Source organism: Saccopteryx leptura, chromosome 1, assembly GCF_036850995.1.
Source record: "Saccopteryx leptura isolate mSacLep1 chromosome 1, mSacLep1_pri_phased_curated, whole genome shotgun sequence".
NCBI lineage: Eukaryota > Metazoa > Chordata > Mammalia > Chiroptera > Emballonuridae > Saccopteryx > Saccopteryx leptura.
In genome coordinates this window covers 197,380,029-197,398,155 of record NC_089503.1, presented here as the reverse complement: position 1 = coordinate 197,398,155, position 18,127 = coordinate 197,380,029, and the positions used below count along the sequence as shown (strand labels likewise).

The window sequence follows — 18,127 nt, the reverse complement described above, 5'->3', positions numbered from 1 at the left end:
CACGGGGCAGAGAGCCCCCAGGACGCCGCCTGCTCCCTGCTGGCACAGCATAGTCTCGGTTTAGGAGAGCAAATCGGGCATTGGGGAGGCAGCTACATTAGTGCTTCCCCGAGAATGTGTCCGGGGTGCCATCATGTCCCCAGAGAGCTAGTGGAGACCCCTGGTCACCTAATTAGGAAGGCCGAGGAGAGGGGTGCTGTTTCAGTGTTGTTGACCCTTTGGGTCTCAGGGTTTGTCTTTGATTTCTCCTTTTGTACTATCGGGAAGGTCAGGTTGCCTCTTGATTATTTTCTCTTGTCCCAAACATTTTGTTAGTCCACCATGACATCTCCCCCGTTCAGTGGAGACCAGCAGCTAGGGCCCTAGTGCTCCTAGGGGGCTGCCCGCGCTGTTCCTCCCTGCCCTGTGCTCTCGGGGTCCTGGGTCTTCCCGACTGGCGCTGAGCACAGAGCACTGAGAGTTATTGAAGCCGGTGATGAGTGCGGGAGTCTCACGGTGCGCTTCTCAGTCTGTGTATTTGAAAATACGCCCAATAAAAGATTTAAATAAAATGGGTACCAAAATGTTCAAAAGTTCTTCTGAGCAAAATCTTGTTTTATATTTTCTTGAGTGTGATGTCCTGTGGTCTCACTGTGTGTCTGCAGTCCTTTGTGGGCACAGCGTTCACTCTGAGCACCGCCTGGATTTTAGCTCCTGTGGTCAGGCTAGGCCCGTTTCTTTATTCGCCATGGATGGATAGTTAGGCGGTTTCCATAGACACGTGTTGCAGCAGACACCCACGACATGTCGGGTCGGGTACACACGGGAGCGCTGGCTGGGTCCTGGACCACGGTGCCACTCAGTTTCATGGGGTACTCCTCCGTCACGTCCAGAAGTGACGGCCTCCACGTGGAGTACAGGGATGTGGCTGATGGCCCCTGGGTACAGCAGTGACACAGGTGGGGGCATCCTGGTTGAGTAAGCAGACAGGGAGGTGGTGTGAATCTGATCGGACGGGTTACCTGTTGCTTCCTATACCACAGAGGCTAATGGGAGATAGGTGGTTTCTGTTCTAATATAAAAAATTTCTTTTCTTGTTGTCATTGATTTTTTATTTCTTTAACCATCGGACAGCTCAAAGCCAGCTGTGTAGTAGGAAGAGCCAGGTCAGGCAGAGCCAGCTGCCCAGTAAGGAGGGGCCAGGGAGGCAGCGTCCTGTGGGACCAGGCGTGAGTGAAGGATGGTGCTGTCAGTTAGGGTTGCAGATCTGGAGTCTGGGACTTAGAAGCAGGAGAGGCGTGGAATGTGGGGTAGTGGGTTCTGTTTCACTCAGTCAGTGGGAAACCCCTCAAGGTGGTTGAGCCTTGGAAAGAGGAGGATAGAAGGGGGGTCGTCTGTAGAGGTTTGGGACAGGTCCAGGTGGGCAGAGGCACTAGCGTAGGGGTCTGTCATGTGCTTCATGGTGTGTGAGAAGTCTTCGCGATTGTGCTTGTGTGCCTTCTCCTGGAGGGACCCCGGTGGCTGGCTCAGACCCCTGTGGAGGGACCTGCGGGGAGGGGTTGTGAGACTGTCGGAATGGAGATGGGAGGGGAGGGGAGAGAAGAGGGGGAGGTGGGCACACTGGACAGGTCCGCACAGTGTGGTACCGTGAACGGGGGAGGTGGGCCCAACCCCTGGGAGCCAGAGTCCTCTCATCTGTGTGGTGAAGGCCCTCATGTCTCACTGTCAGGAACAGAGGTCTGCAGAGTCCGTGAAGGGCTTTCACATACTGAGAAGCTCAGAACCAGCACTGGCCACTGTGATGCTGGGGTCTGAAAAAAGGAATCGAAGATCATTCTCAGTAAAAGTCAGGACTGGATGCTTGTGCTCCACGGACGGATGAGGTGGGCGGTGTGGGGTCCCAGAGGAGCCATGCTGGGAGGGAGTTCAGGCAGAATGGTGCAGTGGCATCAGTCCGGGCCGTCGTCCTGTCCAGGAATCCTTGTCCTTCAAGTCTAGATGTTAGAGACTTAGGGGTTCAAGGCGGAAAGCGAGAAAGTGGGAAATTGCCCCAGAATTGCCTTAGAGGTTGAAACCTTCGACCTGACTCTTGGGTTCCGGAAGGTCTTTAGGTCTAGGGTTGGGGCTGTTTGCTCACCTGTCATCAGGGCCCCCTTGGTCCGCCCCTTCCAGACTCGCGCCTCCGGTCGGCAGTCCAGTCGCCGCGTTGTGAAGGGAGTGTCAGTCTGTTCCTTGGCTCGCAGCGGAGGCTCCTGCGTGGTTGCTGTGTGATGACAGGCTGCGCTGCAGGGGGGGGGGGGTGTGTGTGGAAGCGTACAAGCACTCCCAGAGGACACGGCGTTTCAGATGTGGAGCAGACAACCGCTCGGGCTGCGCTGCCAGGGGGGTGTGGAAGCGCACAGGACTCTCGGAGGACACGGTGTTTCAGATGTGGAGCAGACAACCACTTCCATGTGTTCCTCTGAATGTCTCCCTGGTGTCCGCGTCACCGATGCGGACGGCTGATGAGAAATCAGAGGTGCAGGTCCTGACGGGGTGTGGGCTGTGCTTTGTATGTAGTGCAGCGCCGACACCCTGCACATGAGGAGGGGGTGGAAATGGGTTTGCAGATGCACAGTGTCCACCCGGCTGTGCAGAGCACTCACCGGCTTCCCCAGCCTCCTGCGTCTTCAGTGCAGTAAGGTCACTACCAGGCACGAGGACAGCCACCAGTGGTTAGGACAGCTGCAGGTTTGCTCCTCTGGGTTTGGGGACCTTGGATTCAAACAGCCCTCCTGTAATCATCAGAAACTCTGACTTTCGACCCAGAGACAGGCTTGCTCGGAGCTGAGGAGACCGCCTGCCGTGCAGGGCAGAGCGGTCCTCCCAAGAGGTCTCCTCCCTTGCAGGTGTCCTGGCTGTGGACTTGCGGCCACCATGGAGCATGGACGTGCTGTGCTGTTAGCCCCCGCCCCACCCTGGGTCTGCTGTGCACTGCTCCTGGACTCCAGGTGGCCGTGGCTCCGGTTCCTCGGCTTTCTCCGCACCTCATTCTGGCAGCGGCAGCACAGGCCTGCGCTCTAGGGCAGTGTCTGAACAGGAAGGCATATGCTGTTCTTTCCATCTGCGCTGTGTGTGTGACATGATGACAGGGGACGCTGATCCCTCTCGCCCCTGGAGAAGTCGCTGTGTGATAGATTCCTCACGTGGGAGCCCTCGAGGAGCGCTGCTCGGGGAGGGTGAGCCCAGGTGCGGTGACTTGGGCCTAGCCTGGCGCTCACAGCCTGCGTGCCGTCTCCACGTAACAGTCTTGGCAGGGGCGCTGCGCTGGCAGAGCGTCCAGCAGGGCAGTTCTGGCCCCCTCAGCTTGCATGTGTGTGAGGAGCCCAGGCCTGCTTGTGGGCACACACAGCAAGGGTCACCGAGGTAGCCGGGGACTCACCACGTCCGGGCCTGCCATCTCATGTTTGATACTCTCCCCAGAGCTGACTCAACAGAATTGGATGGGCAGTACCTCTGCTCGTGGAAACTCGGAGAAGTGAAGCCTCTTGGAGTTGCCTGATGACTCTTACTCAATTGCTTGTTTTTGCTGTTTTCCACTCTGAATCACAACTACAAGTATCTTGAGATCACCGTCTCTATGGTAATGCACCAATATAATTGAGAGGAAAATCCCTGAATATTAAACTGTTTCCTTAAGTTACTTAGTCTGTAACAAACACTATTTTGGAGGAAAGCATGTATCTAACACAAGGACTCTCTTACTTCATTTTTAAATTACTGATTTGAGAGAGAGAGAGAGAGAGGAAGGGAGAGAGAATGTTTGTTGCTCCACTCGTTCATGTATTCGTTGGTTGATTCTTGCATGTGCCCCGACCAGGAATCAAACCCACAACCTGGGTGTTTTGGGACGACACTCCATCTAACTGAGCTATCCGGCCTGAGCCAGGACTCTCTTATTTCTGTCATTCTACTGAAGGTTTGATTTCATCAAGAACACAGCTTTATCTGATTTTATCGTTTTGACTGTTTGCCTAGAAACACCGCAGCAGCTAGAAACTGGCAGAGATTGTAGCTCTGAGTATCAGAGCAGTCTAGATCCTTGTAATTAGAGGGCTGAGCCACAGAAGTCATAGGACTTTCTTTAAAGATCACCATGTGTCCCATGGTTAACACATGTCCTTTGGGACCTTGTCGATGGCAGAGCTCGTCAGAACTCAGTCTTCGGTGACACAAGGGTGCTCCCATCGATCATGCTGAAACCACTTTGGAATGCGCACCGCAGGGGGCCGTGCGCGGCTCTACCCAGAAGGTGCGTCCCTCCCAGTAGCTAGGAGTGTTTACACAGCAGCTCTGTCCCTGCTGGTCACTCTCATCCACATGGGCAGCAGGACAGACCCACACCAGAGCAGCTGTGCACAGGCATGGTGTGAGAGGCTGCCGCTGGCAGTGGGGGAGTGCAGAGAGGACACAGGTTGCGACCCCGCAACCTGCATCAATGGTGCCATCTTTAATTCTAGTGACTTCTTATTGCTGTTTGCTTAACTGGAGCCTCTCGGAGGAGTCAGAAGACTGGATTCTATGCACCACCGTGCACGCCTGCCCACGCTCTCCCAAGAGGCCATCCAAGTCTCACTGGAGGGGAGGCAACGGCATTTCAGCAAAGCAAACAGCCGGACGGGGTGTCAGCCAGAACCTGACATGTTTATTCTAGGAACATTCCTCAATGTAATAAAGTATGTCAAAATAACAGCAGCTCAACTAGAAAGACCTTAACGTATGTTGCAAAAGAGGATTCCTCGGCATGTTTTCTTGAGCAGCCTGGGACACGGCGAGTTTTCCAAGTCCCTAGTCCTGTTAGGAGCCTCCGCCTGCATCGTCCCTGAGGCGGTCATCCCAGCGAGTGAGCAGGGAGACCTGGTCCCTGAGCCTTCCGCACCTGTGCGCGTCCTCAAACCCGCCGCCATGCTGGGATGGCGCTGTTGGGAGTGTCAGCAGGCTGGCCAGGCCCCGGGCAGGGCAGGGAGAGCTTCTTCTCTAGGTGTCCTCCACGGAGACTAGGATGGAATCGGTTTCTGCCATGTCGGGATGAGGGGGGCTGGTGCTGTAGACTGCTGGCATCAAGCAGGTTCGTGAGACACTTCTTCCAGCAGCTGAGGTGATGGGCACAGGAACGAGGCAGGAGTGAGGCCGGTGGACAGGGGCCATCAGGGATGGGTTTATTTGTGGTCGAAGACAGTGGGGACCTCGCAAAGGGCATCTGGAAGAGCCGTTGCCAGGTGGGAGAGGAATGCCTTCGTGGCTGTGGCCCAGGTGGAGTGGCACGTGGGAGCTGGGTGCCCAGGACCTCAGTGGGCATCACAGCCACACGTTCCGTCACTGCGGTGAGGTGAGTTTAAGCCCCGTTGTGCAGGCGGTACGCAATAGGCTTACACAGCTGGTTCTAACGCTCAGGTTACTACAGTTCCACCTCGGATCACTTTCAAAGGGTGGAAGACGTGGCCATAAGAGTTTTTTTGTTTTGCTTTAGGTTGAACAGTAATGGAATTAAGGGACATAAAAAGTTGACATATGAAAGGAATGTCCCAAAACTCAAGCTTAAAAGTTGTGAGCAACACAGGAGACTGCATTAAAGATATGTCACAAAATGGGGTGCGGAGCGATTTCTCTAGACCAGGGCTGTCCAGAAGAAACCTAGTGTGAGCCACAAATATAAGTCCTGTATGTAGCTGTAAATGTTCTAGTAGCCACATCAGAAGATAAAAAGACCAAGCCGGTGAAATTAATTTTAATAATATGTTTTAACTTAGTGTAACAAAAGTATTATTGTAAAATATAAAAATTGACTTATTTGATTTTCTTATTAATGATCTATAGAGATATTATGTATAGAATCTTTTTTTTCACACTAAGTATTCAGAATCCTGAGCCTCTTTTATACTTGAAGCATTCGGACTGAGCACACGTCAAGTTCTCCAGTGGACACACGGCTACTAGACAGGGAGCTCGAGGGAATTCTTAAAGCTCTGTCACAAACACACAGCGCACCCCATCACCACCTTCAAGGGTGCGTTCACGGTTATTGTGAGAGAAGTAATACATCACTTGGGGTTTTGCTTTAAAACCCCAGTCCATGAATTAGGCACGTTGAATCTTTATAATATAGTGACAATGTCAGTGTACAGGAAGTAGCAGTTAGGTGAGAATCACTTAGTTATCTGATTACTGCCTGTGACTAGTACTTTTCACATTTCGGGGTGTGCAGCAGTCCTAACTCACACCTCTGTTTTGAAGGGGAGCCCACAAGAGGGCGTCCTCCGGGTGCAGTGTGCAGAAGGCCTGCGGGTGTTGGAGAGGGGTGCTGATTTGAATGCAGGCTGGCGGGAAGTGGAGGTGATTGCTAGTCTGACAGTTGCTCCGTGGTGGGTGTGTAAGCTGGGTCAGCATTGCCGCATGGTGCAGTTTCTGAGCTGCATAAACTGCTTGATACAGTGCAGAGGTGTCAGAGGCCAATGCGGGGCCGTGAGGATGTTTGAGCTACTTACAGCTTCCAGTAGCATAGAGGAATAAACGGGAGGTGGTAGTTCAGAGCTAGGCAGTCAGTAGAAACCACTAACTTCTCCAAATTCACCTTCAAGTGTAAGTCCGGCATCCAGTGAAGACTTTCATGTTTTGGGGAGAAAGTGAAGATGAGAGCTGTCACATGTCTTTTTCCCCTGTCCGCAGTCTGGGGGGTGGTGAGCGGATGAACCGGCGTTGGGGTCTGACAGACAGAAGGGGAGAGGGTGGAGAGTTTCGGCAGAGCAACTGTGGGATCCACGCCTGGTGAGAGTGAGGTCAGAGCAGAATGAGATCGACATGGAAAAGGTAGTGGGGTCAGAGGACGGACGTCCAGTGAGGCTGAAGGTGATTGCAGAGGCATTAATGGTGTGGGGGATGGGCCTCCATATCTCAGGGAGCCTCCTGTCGGGGGGCTGTGACCAGCTTTCCGCATTTGAAGCTCTGATCAGCTGTCTCCTCTCAGGTACGGTAACACCACACAGAACTATGTGGTTCGGGTTGGGGATTATCACACTCTGGTGCCCGAGGAGTTTGAGGAAGAAATCAGAGTTCAGCAGATTGTCATTCACCGGGCGTACCGACCGGACAGCAGTGACTACGACATCGCCCTGGTCAGACTGCAGGGGCCGGGCCAGAGGTGCACCAGGTTCAGCAGCCACGTTCTGCCAGCCTGCCTGCCCCTCCGGAGAGAGAGGCCGCAGAAGACGGCCTCCGACTGTTACATCACAGGATGGGGAGACACAGGTATGGGGGGCCACAGGGAGAGCGGGCTCCTTGTTGAGGTGGGTGGAGCTCTGCTGAGGGTGAGGTGCATGCCTGGAGCTTGGATTCACATCCAGGGATTCTGTTGGTTTCCCGTAGAACTCCAGCCCAAGTGGGCAGAACTCCATCGGAGTTTAAGGGACTTAGAATCCTCTACTAACTCCTGGCTCCCCAGACTAGTGAGGAGACGAAGGAAGAGACTTCAAGACCCCTCCCCCCGAGGCTTGGGCCTGGCTGTCCGTAGTTTAGAAAGATTTTGCTGATGATTTTGATGTAGCTGCCCAGCCAAAGGCTTTGGAATGAGGCAGTTTGCTCCTTTGTAATGGAACCCACGGTCAACCCAATCCATGAAACGTAACCAACAGATAACTGTACTTTGAAAGGAACATCTAATCCATCCTTCTACAGGGATCATTTTAATGAAGTGTCGTAGTCATTTCCAGCATCTCAGTGTTCACTTTATGCCGTGCTACATGAAGTCTGCTTCACATTCACCTGTCCCGTAGCCGTGAGGCAGAGGGCACCTGTAGCAGGTGCAGAACCCTGGAAAGGCATTGGTACCAGCCTGGAGGTAAACTGGACAAGGGACACACTTCCTGGGTGACGTGTAAGGTCAGGTCACCATGCCGGCCCAGGAGGCAGTCCGGCCCTGAGAAGGCATACATTTGTGTTAGAATTATGATCACTTCATCGGGGAGGGTCAGTCCCCTTCCTGTAGACACCCCGTCCAAAACCACAGAAATGACACAGGAAGGAAATGCTGCAGAAGGTTTTATTAGGGATGAGTTATTCCCGACGAGTCAACTACAGGATAATGCTGGGGGTTTTTGATGCAAGAAAAGGCTGTGGAGGACGACATAGTGGCCACCCACTGCAGCCACTCAGGAGCGGCATTTAGCAGCACTCAGAGCACACCATGAGCAGGGGGTGGCTGAACGAAGCCTGTTTGTACATGGGGATGTCTTGTTTCTACTCAGGAGTCCTTGTCACCTTCCATGCTCATATGTAATAGTCACATAATTAATTGTAATTGTCACATAATTAACCCTCAAGTCCGTGAAGCAGATGGGTCTTAGAGGAACGGATGTGCTGATACAAGCCAGCACGAGCACCCTCAGATTTCTCACGCACAGAAGTCCCTCCCTGACACCTGCACGGAGCTGTCTCTAGGTTCCCTTTTCCTGTAGCGTCTCCACACGTGCCACTCGGTCACTCTTCACACCAGGCAGCACTGAGACTCAGGGAAGGGCCAGGTAAGAAGGTGCTCAGTGCAGGCATTAGAAAGGCAGCCGATGGCACCGCCCATCATTTGAACTGCGCTAATGCCATAACAGGGCTTTGTTCCAGGACTGCTCACTCTTCACAAATCTGTTCAGTAGCTCTTTCTGGAGGTCTCTGGCTGGCAGCTAATTCAGATGGTTTGGTTTGGACAGGACGAGCCTATTCCAGAACTCTCCAACAAGCAGCTGTGCCCTTACTTCCCAGGAGGTTTTGTGAAGAGCGCTACAAGGGCCGGTTTACAGGAAGGATGCTCTGTGCTGGAAACCTCCATGAACTCAGCCGCGTGGACAGCTGCCAGGGAGACAGCGGAGGACCCCTCGTGTGTAAGCGGCCCGGAGCCCGCTGGGCTGTGTATGGGGTGACCTCCTGGGGGCACGGCTGCGGGGCCAAAGATTCGCCAGGCGTCTACACCAAAGTTTCGGCCTTTGTACCCTGGATAAAAGGTGTCACCAAGCTGTAAACCATGGAAACCTCACCAGAAAATGGTATTTAACGCATCTCTTGGAAATGGTCAACCTCCACCTTAGAGCTCAGCCAGAGATGTCATCCACTGGGGGCTGAGGTCCCTGTGCTTTGTGCTGTGGTCAAGTCTGTGTCCTCTGCTGCCTGCGAGGACCTGTGATGGAACGTTGTTCAATTCCTCAGTGTCATGCTGGTCATCCTTAGTTAGCCTCATTGCCTCCCAATTGTTTCCCTGGAGACTAAATTTATTCTCATTTGAACCTTAATCTCTTCTGACCTAGTCTCAAAGTTCCCTGGAGACGATTGTATACTAATCATGCACTAAGGCTGTTTTACCTTTAAGAACTCTTTATAACTGAAGCAATGACATAGAGGTTCAAATTAAGTGCCCATTACTACACTCAGAAATAGTGGCATTGTTTTGTTTAAGTTTAAGCTCAGTGTTCTTGTTAAAGGCTGACAAGTCTTCATGCATCTGACCTTTGTATTCTTTGTCAAGTGAGCCCAAGCGTCAAGAGGTGAAGGACTTCACTGAATACCTAGACTGGAACAGGTAGTCACAGTGCATTCCTGGTTGGAGCCTGCATACCAAGCACTGTGGCAACCATGAGGAGTGTCCTAGCTCCCTCGTATGCTACCAGCAACATGCGGAGGAATTCCAGGTCACGCAATCAAGGACATCTTTAAGCTGGAGCTCCACTTAATTTGTCCAGCTGTTCTTTAACCTATCTACTCTGGGTACTTTCAACCACTGCAAATTCCTAACTGGGTAAAAAAGTATGCTATTCTGCAGTGGCCTGAGTGCCACTTGTTGACTGTGGTAACTGACTTAAGCTATCTGGATTTCCTGAATAGCCTGACGGCCCCATTTAATAAACTATTTCCTGCCTACAAAGTAGGAATACTGTAAAATGTTTCAATTTAACTTACCTGCCCACTGTGTGCTTAGGCACTGCATTAAGTGGCCCTGCACCGCTCCGCTCATAAAAAGCTGGTAAGCTTTTACAGCCCTATTAGAATGGGGAAACAGGCCTAGAGGTCAAGGTCAGACAGCTGGTAAAAGGCTTTATTTACATCCAGACTGGGGTCCCAGAGCTGACAGTGGTCTTGCCTCCCGTGGTTCCCCTGCCTAAAGGGAAGTTTTCCCTCTGGCTCTTTCCCAAAGGGGTGAGGGGATGGCTGCCCACTCTGTGTCCTACGGGACCTTCTTGGTGGCACTGTGAAGCCCTTGCCCAAATGTAAAAGGCATGCCGCTCAGGATACTTGAATAACCCTGTTCAGACATGTTGAGTCCTCCCAAAAACCCAGGTAGCTTGTAGTTCTACATACAGGAACAGATGCATAAAAACAGGTGACGAGCCCTGGCCGATTGGCTCAGTGGTAGAGCGTCAGCCTGGCGTGCAGAAGTCCCGGGTTCGATTTCCGGCCAGGGCACACAGGAGCACCCATCTGCTTCTCCACCCCTCCCCCTCTCTATCTCTCTGCCCCTCCCGCAGCCGGCGCTCCATTGGAGCAAAGATGGCCAGGGCGCTGGCTTCTTGGCCTCTGCCCCAGGCGCTAGTGGCTCAGGTCGCGACGCCCCCTGGTGGGCGTGCCAGGTGGATCCCGGTCGGGCACACGCGGGAGTCTGTCTCTCCCCGTTTCCAGCTTCAGAGAAATACCAACCCCCCCCCAAAACAGGTGACGAGGTCAGTGGTTAAAGGGACTTCTGCACCAAAGTGTCCTTTTGGAAATCCTCAGCTTTGTAAGCACTGGTGCTGATGTAAGGTGCTTTGCTTTCTAGTCTACCACTGTGCGGGACTGCAACACTGCAGAGGAACAGGAACTTTCCTAACAGCTCATGCGCCTGCTCCAGTGCTGCTTTCACGCATCCCCATCTCGAGATGAGGGCTACAGACCAAACACCTGTACAAGGGATGTGCTCACAGGTAGAAAATTTAAATTCCCCGACACTTCCTCCCAGGCCGCCCTTGTGATCCAAGCGGTGCTGGTAACAAGCAACGTTCACACTGAAACCCTAATAGGTGGCACACAGTTCCCTCAACTGAGAAGTAACACCGTTCATAAAATATGCCTTTATTCTAGCTAGTTTGTTAAATGTGTGACTTTTGTAAGATACAGATGTTCCGTGCACATTTGTATAAATAAAGTGCATAGCTTTCCATCTTCTGCAGTTGCCTTCATCTTTCTTGTGTTGTAAAGTGACTGCTCATCCTTGGGGATCACCTGGTTTTCATGACCAGCTCCCCCAAACACCTTACTATTCACACCGGCTGCTAATGTCAGACCACCAGCAGGTAGTCTGCTCGCTATTACCTTAACCCCTTTCCCACTTACTAATTCGTCAGGGCACAGCGAATATCCGGACAAAATCAAGCAGTTTATTTCACAACAAGGAAGTAACTTATTATCTACTTAAAAAAAATAACATTCTCTATCCTGAAAATACTGATTTTTCCCCCCCAGAACATTCTTTTGTTTCTATCAATTATCTGCCACTCAATCCTGGAGCTGCCAAAATTTGAAATCCCGTTTGTGCTGTGCACTGCCGGAGGCCACATGCGACTTCACCAGGTCACCGGACTTCTTGGTCCCTGCAAGAGAAGAACAGTCTCATAAAACCGATCTGTGCACGTAAATCAGAGCAGAGGTCTCAGCAGACCCTCCAGTTACTTCCCTTTCAGCTGGCTAATCCTCCTTTCCAATTGCAAAACGGGCCACTTTTGGCCTCCCGATCCCTCTGCAGTAAGACTGACTCAAAAATACGAACAAAAAGGAACGTACCTTCTGTTTTCCATCACTCACCGGAAGTTGCAATTTCAACTTCGTAGAAACATTGCAAAAAAACAGACGTGGGCGCGCAATAACCCGGCCCCCTCCAGGTCGTCAGGAGAATGTTACTTGTGCAAGTCAGAATCTGATACCAATTAAATGGTGACAGCTTTGCCAATAAACAAGAATATGCTCTTCCATGGCTAGGAAGGGAGGCTGCCACAGCTGACAGGTCCCAAAGACACATGGAGATCGACCGCCGAGAACCGGGCGGCAGGCAGGCGGTACTCACCGGGCGGCCCACGCCGGCGCCCTCGGCGGGCTACAGGTGTCCCGTTCAGCGACCTCCCGACGGCCACGCGGCCCCCACGGCGGACTCGCAGGCTGCACTCAGCCTCCGGGCTTAGGGTGCACGCGCGGCGCCGGGGGCTCAGCGCCTAGGGCGGCACGTGGCGGCCGCGCCGGCTCCAGGTCCGCGCAGGCTTCCCGGCCTGCGGGCTTCCGAGACGGCCTCGACCTGCAACTGTAACGCCCCCGATTCTGTTGCATTCTGACTAAGTGACCAAGTTCTGTCCTGACCTTTAGCATCCAAGACAGAACGCTCAACCTAAATTGCCTGCCACGCTCGCCGGAAGTGAAAGGCCGTTCGCTTCTGCGCACGCGCTCTTATAGAGTCGATGACGCAATCCATACGCGCCGCGAGAGGCGGGGCCTGCGCGATGTCTTCTTCCGCCCCGCCCGCAGCCCCACCCTCTACTTCCTGTCGGCTTCCAGCTATTCGCCCCACCCCTGCGCACAGCTGGGCGGCTCACTTGACCTCTGACTCGGACGCATGCGCATACACTGGAGCACTGAAGTCCTCGCGAGACCTGGGAATCCTAACGCTCGCGGTCGCCCGCTGATAGAAGAAGGTGAAGGGGTTGTTTCCGAGCACTTCAGGGTAGTTACTGTAGACCCAGCGGGTTGGAAGTTCCCCGCGTGTGCACCTTTTGATGGGTTCATTCACACGGGACGAGCTGGCCTGTGTCTGGAAGCGCCCTCCCTCCGCTTTCCTGCAATGGCGGCCCGTCTCGCAGGTGCGGGCTCGGATTGGCGGGCTGCGGGGCTTGCACACGGCCCCTGGGATGGTGCCCTCGTGTGTCAGGAGCCGATCCACAAATGCTGGCTAACTAGGTCACAGCAGAAGAAGATCCACAACTGCTGGTTGACAAAGTCACAGCAAAAGAAGATAGAGTCACCGCAGTAAAGACCAACAGCTGCGGGTTGACAAAGTCACCGCAAGGAAAGGCACGATACTTCCCCCTTTAATCTTTTGAATTAATCTGGCCTTATATCCCCCCGTTTTCTGGGTGTGTGCTATTATTTGTGGCACAGGGATAATAGTACCGTGCTTTCCCTGTAGATTTGTAGTAATTTCTTTGGAAATGAGACAGAAGGTGTAAGTTCCACAGAAAAGCCTGTAAGCCCCTTGATCTGGGCTCATAAACATAAGAGGCTGGCTATGATATCCCTCGTAAAGGGTTAAGTTTGTAGAAGAATTTCTTCTTAATCATGTTAGAAAGAAAAGATTGTGACTTGTGAATGGGTAGAAGGCAGTGGCTGTGCACAGAGCACCTTTTGGCCTTCACTTAATTCATCATTTTTCCTCCCTAGCCTTTTCATGTGATAGAGTAGAGAAACTTTCCTTTCTTCTTGCTTATTTGATCTGCAGATAGTGGTACACTCTAAGAAGAATATAGTTAGAACTTAACTAGTGTGTGAATATAGTAAATAAATAAAATTTGACTAGACAATAGAATCTTAGGTAAGGTGTTATGGAATGGCCCGTTGCGTGGCCTGGGATGGGAATGCAGTCAGCAAGAAAAGAATGTTTTGCTAAGAGAATTGTTTTATGACTGAAGGCAGTTGCTGGGCTTTCTCAGTGAGACACTCTCATGAGATTTATGTACTTTCCCAAAAATTCTTTCTTCTGATAATGAGAGGTATGGGGGGGGGGGCATCCATAGAAGCAATAGCAATTAATGTCTTCTGAAATTATGTTGCTACTAAGCTATCTTGCGAGTGCACTCTATATATCTTTAAGTAAAAGTTACTCTTAATGTTATGTCAATTTCTTAACGGGCAAGCCTTTTGTTATCTTGTGAGAAAAGTCAGGACACTGCATAAACTCAAGGCCATTTGCCTGAGCAAGCGGTGGTCATTTGCTAGTCCTTAATGATTTTGTCTGTTAATCTCTCTCTGCCCCTTGACTCACAACAACAATAAAGTTGAGTTATTAGTTAGTACTAATCCTTTAAAAGCTTTTACCGATGTTATCGCTATTCAAGTTATTTTTTAATTGTACTTTGAATGATTTGCCACCTGATTTGTAGTTTATAGATATAAATTAACTGTTATCTGGAAACATGTAAACATAGTGAAACAGAAGCAATGATTAATACCATGTAATTGTAACTTGGTGTGTGTGTATAAAAAAGGAGCTGTACTAGCATTTGGGAGAGATGCCTGGCAGTAAATGCTAACTAGAGAATAAAGAGAAAGAAAAGAATTTGGCTCTCTCATTCGATTTTCGCCGATGCCGTCTCCTCCTGTGGGACCCCTGGAACCCCCCCGGGGCTGGACCCCGGCACCCGTGTGCAGAAACAACCCCGTGTGCAGAAACAACCCCGTGTGCAGGTGCCGCCGTGTGCAGGGCAGGCCGTGTGCAAGGCGGCCCTGTGTGCCCGTGCAGGACTGCCAGGGCCAGGGGAGGTGGGGTGCAGATGTGTGGGGACACTTCCAGGGCCGGACACGTGCTTAGTAACTGCCCGCTTCCCGCTGTCCTGGATCTCCGGGCCGGGCCGCCATGGTTGCGCGGATCCGGGCCGGGGCTCTCCGCCGTGGGCACAGACCCTCTCGCGGGCAGCCGGGCTGTCGCGGGTTTCAGGGGCTCGTTTCCGTGTGCGAGAATCAAGCCGGCTGCGGGCTGCCCTACACCTTGTCTTACTCCGCTGGCTTCCGGGGACGAGTGTGGATGCCAAGTCGCGTGAGTGGGACTCCGCTCGGGCCGTGGTGACAGTCCCGGGCTCGGGCCGTGGCGACAGTGACAGTCCCGGGCTGGCGCTGTGTCCGCCGGGTCGCTCTCTCTCTCCGCCTATGGACCGAGCCCCTATCCTTGGTCTCCAGGTGTCTCCCGGTCTTCCTTGAGTCCCAGTCTCTTCTTGTCCAGCCCTCCCGAGGCTGTGCGGTCAGGGCTTCACAAATACATTTGGGGGAAAAGGGTCCAAGCCAGCCGGACTCACCATCAACATACTTAGCTATAAACACTGGAGATTTTCAAATGGGTGTTTCCAGTGGGTTAAGGGGCCAAAATGCCAACGAATGAGAGGGAGACAGAACCCCCATATTTTGTGTGTGCTCTCTTCTCCGTCCTCGGTTCCCACCCATCCTTCCTTTTTAAAAACTGAGCTATAATTGACAGGGCATTCTGTTAGTTTCAGGGGCACACCTTAATGGTTGATACTTTAGATATTGTGAAATGATCACCACACTGAATCGAGTTAATCCCACAGATAGTTACAATTTTTTTTTTTTCTTTTAAGAGGACTTTGAAGGACTACTGTCTCAGCAGCTTTCAGATATACACGATACAGTGTTATTACCCACGGTGACCGTGCTGCACATTGCACGCCCAGGACCTACGCTGGTTTTGTAATAAAGTTTGTACCTTTCGACCCCTGCACCCCCCACCCTCCACCACCGGTCTGTCTCCATCTGTGAGTTTGCTTTTCAACTCTTCTGTACCTGTGAAACTATTTACATATAAAGCCTCATAAAAAAAGCATCCCCAACATTGCCGACTGTGATATAAGTTTCGTTTTAAGCTATGCTGTCATGATGGTCTCTATCTACTAAATAGATGGTTTCTACCTACCTAGTGTGGCATTCGTGGCAAAGTTGGCAATAGATTGGTGGGGATTTGAGATCCAACCTGGTGGGTCTATCCACTGTGAAGCCAAATCTTTTGAGACTTAGAACACTCAGGAGAGTTAATGTGGTATCGTAGGAGAATTAAACATCAAGTATAATTAATGACTGGCTTAAGGAGCCTGAGCAGGTGGTGGCGCAGTGGATAGAGCGTCGGACTGGGCTGTACCAGGTTCGAGACCCCGAGGTCGCCAACTTGAGCGCAGACTCATCTGGTTTGAGCAAGGCTCACCAGCTTGGAGCCAAGGTTGCTGGCTTGAGCAAGGGGTTACTCGGTCTGCTGTAGCCCCACGGTCAAGGCACATATGAGAAAGCAATCAATGAACAACTAAGGTGTCGCAACGAAGAATTGATGTTTCTCATCTCTCCATTCCTGTCTGTCTGTCCCTATCTGTTCCTCTCTCTGACTCTCTCTGTCTCTGTGACAAAAATAAAAAATAAAAAAAATTAAAGGATTTCAAATGTAGTGTGTGAGGTGAAGCTGTTAGAACAAATAAGATGATTCCTGGACTGAGTTTCAGGTCTGCACGCAAGACTTGTACTGAAACAGTTCATTATAGAACACTTTTCAACTGTGCTGCTCCTCCCTACTCTCTCTCCTTCTGTGGTTCTGGTGTAGAGACTGGTAGTCATCAGAGAACCAGAAATAACCCACCTGCACATCACTCCCAGGAACGTCGAGATGAGCAGGAGAAAATGTAGTCAGGAAATAGCCCGTGGGCTTTGTTTCACTTACAGTGCTTAGGGAGCCGGACCGTGCCACAGCTGTGTATTAGCCTTTGGATTAAGATGGTGAGCACGGGCCTTGACCAGTGGCTCGGTGGAGAGAGCATTGTCCCGAGCGTGGATGTCCCGGGTTCGATTCCTGGTCAAGGCACAGGAGAAGCACCCATCTACTCCCCCACCCTGTCCCCTTTCTCTCCCTCTTCCTCTCCTGTGGCCAGTGGCTCGATTGGTTTCAGCATGGCCCCAGGCACTAAGGATAGCTTGATTGGTCCAATCATCGGCTCAGAGGGGTTGCTGGGTGGATTCAGGTTGGGGTGCATGTGAGAGTCTGTCTCACTATCTCCCTCAAAAAAAAAAAAGAATAAAAGAAAAGACAGTGAGCACTTATTATCACATCATCTGTGGGTGGTGAATGCACGAGCAGCTGAACCATCTCTATCTTATGAGGTTGCAGTCGGGAGGTTGGCGGGGTGGGGGGCTGCTGCAGCCTCTTCCACGCTGGCTCCCGCACATGCGCCTGGCACGGTACTGCTAACTGCTAACTGGGTCTCCATGGGGCTGCTCACGTGTCCTCAGGGCATGGCAGCTGCCCGCCCCCAATCTGAGTGACCCAAGAGAGGAAGTCCCAGTTCTTTGTGGATGACCTGGTCTGAGAAGTTACATGCTGCCACTTATCGGAAGTGAGTTACTGCGTCCTGATCACCCACTCGCGAAAGGAAACCAAGCTCTGCTAAAGTACAGACAGAAACGCCTGTTGCCAACACAAGTTAAAACTGCTGTGGTCAGAATGGATGAGATGGTGTGCAGTGAACAAACCATCCAAAACCGTTGTGGCTGAAAACAACAAGGGCTTGTTTCTTGACTCAGGCTGAGGAGGACTTCGCCATGTGTAACGTCTCCGGGCCACACCTGTTCCTACAGACTTCATTCTGCAGCGACGCCTGTCACACAACCTCATAGTTCATGGATGAGAGTGAGTTGCCTGGCCAGACCTCACGTCAAAAGGGTGGGGAATTGGAGCCCCACCGTGGGCTTAGAAGAGGGGAGTCAGAAGTAGGGGTGAACGGCACCAAGGGTTTCTACAGCCGCCATGTTGTAACCTTTTTTTTTTTTTTACTAACTTTTATTTGCCTTTATGTCACTGTCACCCTGCTAATCTAAGGCGATGAGACTGACCTGTCTCCTTCCTTTCCAATCAGCTGAGCACCTTCCTGAAGGATTGCGTTTCTGAAGCACTGTTTTCTCCACGGGAGTCACCTGCTACAGAAACGAATGACTCACCCGCTGATTATCCCGGGAGGGCGTCCCGTGTGTGTGACACGTAGCATGCTTGTCCCGGCGTCGTCCATGCCATCTCACCATACAGACTAGATTTCCCATTCTTCCTCCTTCTCCAGGAAGGCCAGTAGGTTCCTGTTTGTTCTTTACGGGAATCTTTCTCCCAGAACGTCAGTGTATGTATCACTCCCTGCCTTTTGTGTCATCCTTAATACTAGTCTTGCGCCTTATTTATTTATTTATTTTAATACTGTTTGTGAGGCCAGTGGCTGAGGCCAGGCAGGTCCACACTGGATTCGAGCAGATGGCAGAGACACTTCGGAGCCAGAACGCGGTGGGCCTTTCCGTTTAATAGAGGCTC

General features: G+C 51.8%; 1 protein-coding gene, 1 long non-coding RNA gene and 1 other non-coding gene across 3 annotated transcripts in view; 1 reads left to right on the top strand and 2 right to left on the bottom strand.

Annotated features, from left to right (window-relative positions):
* The window catches only part of PRSS12 (serine protease 12), a 63,599-nt gene extending 52,911 nt beyond the window's left edge, over nt 1-10,688 (top strand). Inside the window, exons 10-11 of the mRNA XM_066384312.1 lie at nt 6,983-7,263; nt 8,715-10,688. Of these exons, the coding sequence (XP_066240409.1) occupies nt 6,983-7,263; nt 8,715-9,022 (589 nt within the window). The 3' untranslated portion in view covers nt 9,023-10,688. The remainder of the gene's footprint in view (nt 1-6,982; nt 7,264-8,714) is intronic.
* LOC136405202 (uncharacterized) lies at nt 8,917-14,473 on the bottom strand. Its single transcript, XR_010751480.1, has 4 exons — nt 14,444-14,473; nt 12,089-12,928; nt 9,039-11,618; nt 8,917-8,994 (listed from the first exon to the last, which is right to left on the bottom strand). It is a non-coding gene; the product is annotated as an uncharacterized lncRNA (long non-coding RNA).
* LOC136389827 (small nucleolar RNA SNORA24) lies at nt 11,917-12,047 on the bottom strand. Its single transcript, XR_010748392.1, has one exon. It is a non-coding gene; the product is annotated as a small nucleolar RNA SNORA24 (small nucleolar RNA).
* Nucleotides 14,474-18,127: the final 3,654 nt, after the last annotated feature.